This window comes from Salvia splendens, chromosome 3 (assembly GCF_004379255.2).
Source record: "Salvia splendens isolate huo1 chromosome 3, SspV2, whole genome shotgun sequence".
In the NCBI taxonomy this organism is placed as follows: domain Eukaryota; kingdom Viridiplantae; phylum Streptophyta; class Magnoliopsida; order Lamiales; family Lamiaceae; genus Salvia; species Salvia splendens.
The window spans coordinates 38,542,369-38,551,930 of NC_056034.1; the positions used below are offsets into that span (position 1 = coordinate 38,542,369).

Consider the following 9,562-nt stretch of genomic DNA (forward strand, 5'->3'; position numbering starts at 1 on the left):
ATAGAGATCTAAATACATTGTGTTAGGAGATGGAGAACTCAAACCACACAAAATTACACACATTATTTCTACTAGTACAGTATAATTTTAGGCGGAATGTTACATTCAATGCACGTCCCCAAGTAGTCAGTGTATTATGAATTTATGATGTGATTTCTTTGACGATAAAAAGAAGAATAGTTTGTGGACTTGATTTTGTTATCCTTACTCAAGAGTCCATGCTTGTGATAGTTACTTTGAGATTGATTAAACATGGGCCACAAATAAATGGCATGGACATGCGTTCTACATTTAATTTGGGGCTTCAGTTTCACAGAATACCATCATCTTTTGTCCCTATTATTATTATTATTATTATTATTATTATTATTATTATTATTATTATTATTATTATTATTATTATTATTATTATTATTATTATTATTATTATTATTATTATTATTATTATTATTATTATTATTATTATTATTATTATTATTATTATTATTATTATTATTATTATTATTATTATTATTATTATTATTATTATTATTATTATTATTATTATTATTATTATTATTATTATTATTATTATTTTACTCAGATTTAAGAAGCTGGGTGCATCCCCATCAAAGAGCATGGATGTGGGCCCGGACCCACTTTTATTATTTTTTACTCCCGGTCAATTTTGGCAAGAGCACAACACCCACATTCTTACTCTTCCCCAATGACATGCTCAAGGTTCCCACCATTCTATTATTCAATTTAAATAAAAATATTTCCACAATATTAAAATGCATTAAAAATACCTAAAATACTATTACTAATTACTAAAAAATTAAAAATTTCATAATTAAAGTCCTAAAAATTAAAAATTACATAATTTAAATCCAAAAATTTAAAAATTACATGATTAAATTCATAAAATTAAAAAAACTCATTACTCGTGACCGAATTTCGCTCAAATGGATGATGAATGCGTGTATTTATAGATGATTTTGAGATTAAAAAAATTAAAAAAAATTCAAAATATATTTGTTTATTTTTGTTATTTTTTCGATTTTAAAAAAAAGAAAAAAATGCCAACGGCCAATAGAAACGCACCACGTCGCCCTGCTCAGCGGCACAGACATGCTCGATGTATCGACCAGAGCCGTGTTGTTGGCAAGAGCACAACGGCGGACAGGGGCATGCCGTGCCAGCGGCACGGACGCCGTCCTCCGCATCGAGCACCGATGCGGATGCGCTCGATGCGGATGCTCTGAAAAAAGTACTCGATTTGACATATTTTAGAAAATACATACCGCTGGGACACAAAATATGATTATCATATGCATTCTTTTCTTTTTCACTTGATGAAATTAGACTAGGTGTTATCTTGTTTATAAACTTACATAGTTGAAAATACTCCTTGAATGAAATGTCGAGAACAAAACTTGCAGTTTGTATAAGTCAGATGTTTTCATTGAAACAATAGAGTAAAACAAAAGCTGAATTATTATGTTGGTGCTTAAACGATATTAAACAAGAAAGATTTTTCTTCTACTTGCATACCAATAAATTGGTATACTCCACTTGCACACATAAAAACGCAATATTTTAATGCATATCCAGATCTTCGTAAATCTAATTAATGCTAATGATTGTTTAGATTTTAATTGTTACTTAATGCCCAATAAGAAATTAAAGATGATTTTTTTTATTATAATATTCTTTACTTACATAATGAAGAATGAATTTTTTATGGTGATTATATATTATTTATGCTGATCAAAGCAACAAAAGGAGAGAGGTGAGAGAAAGTGGAGATAGGGAGGAAAAAGAGTGGATTGCAGAGAATTGATGAGCATCTGGAAAAAGAGAGAAGAAAAAGAAGTTTATTTGCAAAGAAAGAAGGGGGAAATTTTTTAATAAGGGATTCAGACTGATTCTTGATACCTGTATTGATGAATCATAGCACATTTTGACCTCTCTTCAAAATTCCTCTATATTTAGCACGCTCCCTCCTCTCCGTTTCCCCTCTCCCTCTCATTACTCCTCGTGTATCGCCTAATACTTCCAAAAAATATTTGCCTTTGTGCTTTTATTACACTTTTCCTACACAGTGTGTGTTGGTGCTATTCACAGTTTTGCATCTTTACCAACCGCAGAGAGAGAGAGAGAGAGAGAGAGAGAGAGAGTTGGCATTCCGAGGTTTGAAGGTTTTGGGTACAATCAAGAAGGTGAGTTGTGTATTGCAATATGTGTAAAATTTTAGTTCTTTTTGTTGTCTGGAGTGATGATGTGGTGTTTATATAGTGATTATTTTGCTGTTTTTCGTGTTTTGTGTTTAGCCCTTTTGGTGTTCTTATTTAGGGAGTAATTTGGATTGTGTGAATTTTCATTTGATTTGTGTATAAATTACTGAACATCGTGTGGTTTCAGTTGCTATATCCTTAAAAATTAGATCTTGTATCCTCTGGAGATTTTTCAATAAATTTTGACAAAAATATTACTCCACATACCTGAAAATTCCTGTTTCTTGATTGTATGTTGCAATCTAGCAGTAAGATACTGATGATCAATGCTCTGCAAATCCCCAAATATATTGATGAAGTTTTTAGTTTGACAGTTTTGCATTATAATCAGCCTCATGTAACATAATCCTTTTTATAGGACCAGACTATTTGGAGACATAGCAAGATTTCATATCCCTATAGTTCTTGATGTATTCTCCGTTGACTGTTCAGTACTTGTCGTAAAGAGCAATTTCTTTCGATTGTAGCAATAATGAACTCGTTGCTCGTTAAGTTTCTGGATCTGCATATTCAGCTGAAGTCTTCTAGAAGTGTGTTATTTGCCATGTATTTTCTGTAACAATTTCCTCTTCTCCTGTTACCTATCGTAAACGAAATCTACTGATAAAGATCTTTGTGTTTTTCTCCTTATCAGCCATGATGATACATGCTGAAACCATAAGCAATTCTGAAGGAGAGATTAAAGTCAGTTTTGGTTATCATTGCAACGGTAAGAATGATAGTTCTTGGGATAGGCGTAATTATATTGATATCCCGTCTTCTGGTGGACTCCGAAGAGCCAATAGTTCTTTCTCTTGCCTCTCTGGTGCTGCATTGAGTGCTAATGCTACGTTAGCTAACACAAATATTTGCAATGGGCTGATTGCCTCTGAGATACTCCCGACTCTGGACTCTCCTAATTCCTTCCGGAGGATTCCATCTCTAACGAAAATGGACCTGCTGTCGTCTTCTTTCCAGAGCAACATGACGATCTTGAGCCTCAGCCCGTCCTCACCAAGTGAGACACTTGATTATGATTCCTTTTCGCTAAAGTCCATGAGCGCTCCTTCGAGAAGCGAAAGCTTTCTCAATGCAATGGAGCTACAAATTGCCGGAGGGGCAGCTGGCGAAGACAGAGTTCAAGCTGTTTGCTCTGAAGAGAACGGTTGGCTTTTCTGTGGCATCTACGACGGCTTTAATGGAAGGGACGCAGCTGATTTTCTGGCTGGAACATTGTATGAGACAATCACCTCTCACCTCAACTTGCTAGACTGGGATATGGATCAGGATTTGTCAAAAGGCACTGATTGTTTGTACACGCAAAACGGGAACAGATTTTTCCAGCAGAGCGTGCTTAGCAGCCTCCAACATGCGCTCAATCAAGTGGAAAGTGAGTTTCTTCACATGGTCGAACAGGAAATGGATGACCGTCCTGATCTAGTATCTATCGGATCTTGCGTGTTGCTCACTCTACTCCATGGAAAAAACTTGTACTTGCTCAATCTTGGTGATAGTCGAGCAGTCTTGGCTACCTATGATAAAGGGAATGGCACCAGGGGCAGCAAGGGACTGCGAGCCGTCCAGCTTACTGATAGTCATACTGTCGACAACGAAGACGAGAGAATCAGAGTTCTGAATGAACATCCCGACGACCCTTCTACGCTCGTGGCTGGGAAAGTGAAAGGAAAGCTTAAGGTTACGAGAGCTTTTGGAGTTGGTTACTTGAAAAAGGTACATCTTTGGACAACCTAGTTTGTTCGTTGAATGGTTTATATGTAGAGTCAACTTTTGCTCCTTGATTTATCTTATCATTATCACTCAACTCTTGTTTTCTGCAGAAAGACATGAATGATGCTTTGATGGGTATTCTTAGTGTCCGTAATCTCATAAGTCCTCCTTATGTATCTATGGAACCATCTCTTATTGCGCATGAAGTATCGGACTCTGATCACTTTGTTGTGCTCGGGAGCGATGGCTTGTTTGACTTTTTCACCAATGATGAAGTCGTGAACCTCGTGCATTTGTACATGCTAAGGAACCCTTCTGGCGATCCAGCGAAGTTCCTAGTCGAGCAGCTCGCTGCAAGAGCTGCAGATTCAGCAGGTATGCGATCACCACTTAAATTTTTTTTGTTTTGTTTGATGTGATTGCAGACTATGATGCTGTATTTAATATTCGGTGCTTGCAATCATCATAAAAATATACTCTTCTGCTAATATTTTTTAATTCGATCTACTTGATTCAGTTATGTCACCTAGGTTGTTCAATAGTTGTTGCCTCCTGTATAACGACATCGTCACTTCCTTTTTTGAGTATTGACTTCCCCCTTCTAAATTATATTGTAATGATCTTGACAGCAATATTATATGGTAGGCCAGATTAAATAATCGTCTTTGAAACTTGCATAATCTCCTATGATTTGTTGCATATATTGATATTACATCATCTACTTTTCAAACAATAATTGAACTAGACAAAAATCTTGAATAAGTCTCTTATGAGTTACATGACTTTTCTGAAAATATCGCGCTAAATATATATATTATATTATTACGGAACAGGTTTTAGCATGGAAGAGCTGATGAGCATCCCTGCTGGCAGAAGGCGGAAATATCATGACGATGTCACAGTCATGGTGATCGTCTTGGGGACGAACAAACGGACGTCGAAGGCGTCAACGCTGTGTCTGTGAAACAGACCATTCAGGTCAAACTTTTTGCAGCTTCTTAGCTTTAGATTCCCTCCTTAGACAAAAAGGTTTGAAATAAACTCGGTTCGTACATATATCTTCTTTAAAACGTGTTGTTCATTGCAAAAATCGTGTATTTGCACATTGATTTTTTGTATGTGGAAGGAATATATCTTCTTATGAGTCAAGAAGCTTGATGATGAAGAATGTTGAATTTGTGGAATATTTTTATGGATAAAAATGATATTTGCAGAAAGGTGGTTCTGTTACAGCAATGCTAAGATTCTCTTTGGTTATTTATATCTATTTCGAGCATAAAACAAGGCGCTGCCTTTTGTTTTATGCTCGATTCCTTGTGTTGGTGCGACTTCTCGACCTATAAGGCATTGGTGAGAGCGGAATAGAGATTAGAGACCACTCCCTTTGTGTTTCATTGGATCATTCAATGAGAGATATCAACACTTTTTTGTACGGCATATAGTTCATGATCTAATGCTACTTGGCTTTAATCATGCTCCTTGGAAAGTCCCACTTTGATTTCAACATTGGTTTTTAAGGAATGTGTAGTAGAATAAGTATACAGAGTGAAAATCATTTATCAAAAAGTGACAAATTTGGATTTTTTTTTAATTGTCAAAAAGTTTATGGGAATAAATAGGTAAAAAAAAGGCTTTGTTGAATGAGCATTTGCCAACCAATTTTCATGTTACTGATTTTATTTTAAGGTTGTTAAAAAACAAGTTGTGTATAATATGTTAGGTAAAATATTGGGTAGAGATGTTTGTGAATATTCTGTATTGATTGGTGAGGCTGAATTGTTCCTCACCCATCCATCATCATCTGCCTGCAAAAGTTTCCCTCACTTTCTATACATATATGATTCCTTGGAATAATTTTCCATCTCCTATTTATTTACTGCACTACATGTGATAAGTGACCCAACCTCTTTGTGGACTTCGATATATAATGAGGGACACTTTGCTACGCTCACCCTCACGGTGCACCGGGCCAAATTCGACCCGAAACCAAATTTGACCCGACCAGAAGAAGAGGAAGGCATGCTGGGAGGAGGCGGCGGCGGCAGTGGGAGCACGAGAGAAGTCCTTTTTCTATAATAAATTGAGATATCATTTTATCACAAGTATACAAGAATATGAGATAAAATATCAATCTAGTGCCAATAGATTATGTTCATAAAAAAGAATAGTAAGGTTCGTTGGTATAATTTCAATCAGAAAGTTCGGAGTACTTTTCAATGATGAACTAAAAAGAAAATAATTCATACTTTTCAGGGACGGAGTGAGTATAATAAATCGAAATAACATAGGAAAATAGTCTTAAAAATCATGAACTTTTCCTAAAATCTAGTATTTTCCACCAACTTTTAAAATGGTGAAAAATACCTGAACTTTGATAGATGCGTAAATTTCTCATGAAATAAATTTTCTAGCCAAGTTTAAATGACGTGGCTCGCATGACGTCGTATATAACCCTCGAAAATGGGACAAAATGCAATGTTGTTTTAACTCTAACTACAATTATAATCATATTTCCCAAAATTAATAAATTTGGCTAAAAAATTTATTTCATGAAAATTCCACACATCTACTAAAATCTCTATTAAAGTTGATGGTATTCTTCACCATTTTTTAAAGTTCACAGGAAATACCTTTCTTATGTGACCTAGCAAGTTTGGCAGTACTAAATCTGAAATTCCACAGCAAAATGAGCATTAAAACGTTTTAATGCAACATTAGACACTAACATATTCAAAATTCTATATACATTCGCAAAAAAAACACATAAAACTATCATATGACGCAACATCCATTCGGATTCTCATCGCTCAACACCTCGAACGAATCCAACGGCTGCGGTTGCGCCACGTACTCCTCCGGTCCATACGTGTACGCATACGGCGACGGTGCCACGTAGTACCCCGGCGCACCTGGCACGCTAGGATACGCCGCATTGTAGCTCATCACATACGCTTGCTGCGGCGCACCATAACTCGGATACGCCGCATTCTGCGGTGGAGGGCTCTCATTGATTTGATCAACGGCTTGCGTGATTCCCACCCTCGGAATCTCCAATCCTGTGCTCGACGCCGCACCATTACCCGCTGCTCCCGCACTATTATTATTTCCTCCACTACTGTTATTCCCTTTTCGCCCTCGCCTTTTCTTCTTTTTACCTTTATTCTCAGGCGGCGGCGGCTTGTCCCCGGCGGAGGCATTTTCCGGCGGCTGGTCGAGCACGAACTTGACGGTAGGTCCGCCGGAGAGCCGCGGGGAGCTGATCTTGACGTTGCCGTTATCCGGCGGCGGGTCGTCCTCTTCGTCTTCGGTGTTTTGGGCAGTTTTTGAATCGGCTTCTTTGTCGTTTCCTTTCTTGTCCTTGGGCTTGGGATTCTCTGGCCAAAGCTCTGCATGTTTGCCAGTCTTCACCAGCTTCTTGATGAGGGTCTGCGCATCCACGTTTCCGGTCACGGTTACTTTTTGCTGCTGCGCTTCAATATTTATTGTATAAACACCTAAAAACAAGGATTAAACAGAGAATAAGCATCCATTAATTGAACCTTTGAAACATGCAAAAACATTAGTATTACCTTCGATGCTTTGGAGCACTTTCTTGACTTTTCTTTTGCAGCCTTGACAGTGGATGGAAACTTTCAGAACCCATGTCTGAAAATCAAGAGAGAAAGAGATTTTAGAACACTTGCTATAAAACATAAAGGTGGCAACAAAGAGAGACATATCAGTTGTTGTTTTTTACTTATTTATATAAATTAATTTTGTTGCAAGTTGTTTGGTACCTGATACTGAAGAGAGGGAGGCTGTGGGTGTTCTTGATCTGCTTGTCCGGACGCCATGAATTGAAATGAAGTGAAAGATGAGAGTGTTGGAATAAAATTGAAGAGACTAGAACAGAAAGAGTTGCTAGAGTGCTTGGTTCACTACGTAAGAGTATTTTTTAAATGACAACACTACCCACGCACCGCCACACACCACATTTTCTATTTTGAGGAGTATTAATCCATACTCTTTCAAGTATTATGAGTCTTTTACTACGTTCAAATATATACATTTCTACTCTTCCTCCGTGAGTATCAAATGGATGTCCCACTTCAGGAGATTGATTACAATATTTCATAAATAATAATAAACCCCACCTTCTATTAACATTTTTTTACTCACATTTTATTTTAAAACTAATAGTATATACAAGTAGGATTCATCTTCAGTTAATTTTTTTACCTATTTTCCATATCTCTTTTATGTTATCTACTTTTCTTATTCTCTCTTATTTTATCAATTTCTTATTAAAGCTTATGTGATTATTTATAAATAATACTATTTTTTTTACCGTAATTGAAAATTTCCCCTTTCTTTTTTGGGCTCTAAACACCAATATTTAAGTTTGTAGGTGCACTTTTAAATTCATTTATGATTCTAGCATAGTACTACTACGCAATTTCAACCTTATTTATTTCAACCTTCCATTCGCACTTTATGACCATATTAGTTACACTTTCATCTCAACCATGTTAGTTACAATCACAACGGTCATATGAAAAATCACTGTTGATATATGGAGTATTATCAATTTAAAAGGTATTGACAAATTTCAAGTCCATATATAATGAATCAGTTGAAACAACTAAGCCACGGTACACAAACTTTGTACCATTAGATATTGATTATGAGTATAAATTCTATAGTAAGCTTGGTTTATAAAATAAATTTCTATTTCTATTTACCAAATCAAATTATGTAGCTTTGGAAATAACTTGTGCCTCTTATTCCAAGGCCACCTACTAAATCATCAAATTTGTATTAATGCAAGATTAGCGGGAGACAAGGCAGGTGAAGACAGGCCACTCCCCCTCAAGCAAAAAGTGAATATTGATACTCTTGGAAATGTGTGAAAGGGGGTCTAGAGCAAATAAATGAAATAAACTGTTTACAATTATGAGGATATTGCCATACACTGCCATTCCATTTTCATGCATTGGCAACTGTGATAATTAAACATCAGAGAAAGGCCAAGTAGAACATACTAACTTGAAAGATACTCCCACCAAATTTCAAATGACTAGAGAAAATGGCAAGTGACATTAAAAATTTCGAAGCTCTGAGAGCTCCTGCAGGAAGAGAGGAAGCGGATTACTGGATCACGGGAGGATTCATGTATCAAATTCATCAACCTTTAGATGAAAAGAAAGATTTATAATGATATTGATTGCTGTGTGATGGGGTACGTACTAAACAAGCCCAATAGCAGTAACGGCCCATCAGCCCAAAGCCCAAGGAAGAGTATCAGTTCGGCATTACCAAAGAGTTCGGCCTCAGCCTACAGCTCGGTAAAAGCCGACCAATCAAGCTCTACTCTCAGATTGGCAAAAGCTGCTCGGCAATAGCTCAGCAGTTCGGTCTCCAAGGAAGAGTATCAGTTCGGCATTACCAAAGATTTCGGCCCCAGCCTACAGCTCGGTAAAAGCCGACCAATCAAGCTCTACTCTCAGATTGGCAAAAGCTGCTCGGCAATAGTTCAGCAGTTCGGTCTCATTATTCGACCGAACTGGGAGATAGTGGTGTCAACTCATACAGGATCTCAT

General features: G+C 36.7%; 2 protein-coding genes across 2 annotated transcripts; one reads left to right on the forward strand and one right to left on the reverse strand.

The window, feature by feature from the left end:
• The first annotated feature begins 1,748 nt into the window (after positions 1-1,748).
• On the forward strand, positions 1,749-5,148 carry LOC121795958 (probable protein phosphatase 2C 40). Its single transcript, XM_042194640.1, has 4 exons — positions 1,749-2,201; positions 2,911-3,986; positions 4,094-4,358; positions 4,817-5,148. The coding sequence occupies exons 2-4, from the start codon at positions 2,913-2,915 to the stop codon at positions 4,945-4,947; spliced, it is 1,470 nt and encodes a 489-aa protein (XP_042050574.1). The 5' UTR covers positions 1,749-2,201; positions 2,911-2,912; the 3' UTR covers positions 4,948-5,148.
• A 1,414-nt stretch (positions 5,149-6,562) lies between these two features.
• Positions 6,563-7,973, reverse strand: LOC121793902 (heavy metal-associated isoprenylated plant protein 36-like). Its single transcript, XM_042191924.1, has 3 exons — positions 7,760-7,973; positions 7,553-7,628; positions 6,563-7,477 (listed from the first exon to the last, which is right to left on the reverse strand). Exons 1-3 carry the CDS (start codon positions 7,814-7,816, stop codon positions 6,756-6,758), a joined length of 855 nt encoding a protein of 284 aa, XP_042047858.1. The 5' UTR covers positions 7,817-7,973; the 3' UTR covers positions 6,563-6,755.
• Positions 7,974-9,562: the final 1,589 nt, after the last annotated feature.

What these genes read in the sequence shown, in the direction of transcription:
- LOC121795958 (XM_042194640.1), top strand. Translation starts at nt 2,913, where the DNA reads ATGATGATACATGCTGAAACCATAAGCAATTCTGAAGGAGAGATTAAA. An exon ending in GAGTTGGTTACTTGAAAAAG is followed by an intron (nt 3,987 to 4,093) that starts GTACATCTTTGG and finishes TGTTTTCTGCAG; the next exon opens with AAAGACATGAATGATGCTTT. An exon ending in AAGAGCTGCAGATTCAGCAG is followed by an intron (nt 4,359 to 4,816) that starts GTATGCGATCAC and finishes ATTACGGAACAG; the next exon opens with GTTTTAGCATGGAAGAGCTG.
- LOC121793902 (XM_042191924.1), bottom strand. Translation starts at nt 7,816, where the DNA reads ATGGCGTCCGGACAAGCAGATCAAGAACACCCACAGCCTCCCTCTCTT. An exon ending in CTCCCTCTCTTCAGTATCAG is followed by an intron (nt 7,629 to 7,759) that starts GTACCAAACAAC and finishes CTTGATTTTCAG; the next exon opens with ACATGGGTTCTGAAAGTTTC. An exon ending in AGTGCTCCAAAGCATCGAAG is followed by an intron (nt 7,478 to 7,552) that starts GTAATACTAATG and finishes CCTTGTTTTTAG; the next exon opens with GTGTTTATACAATAAATATT.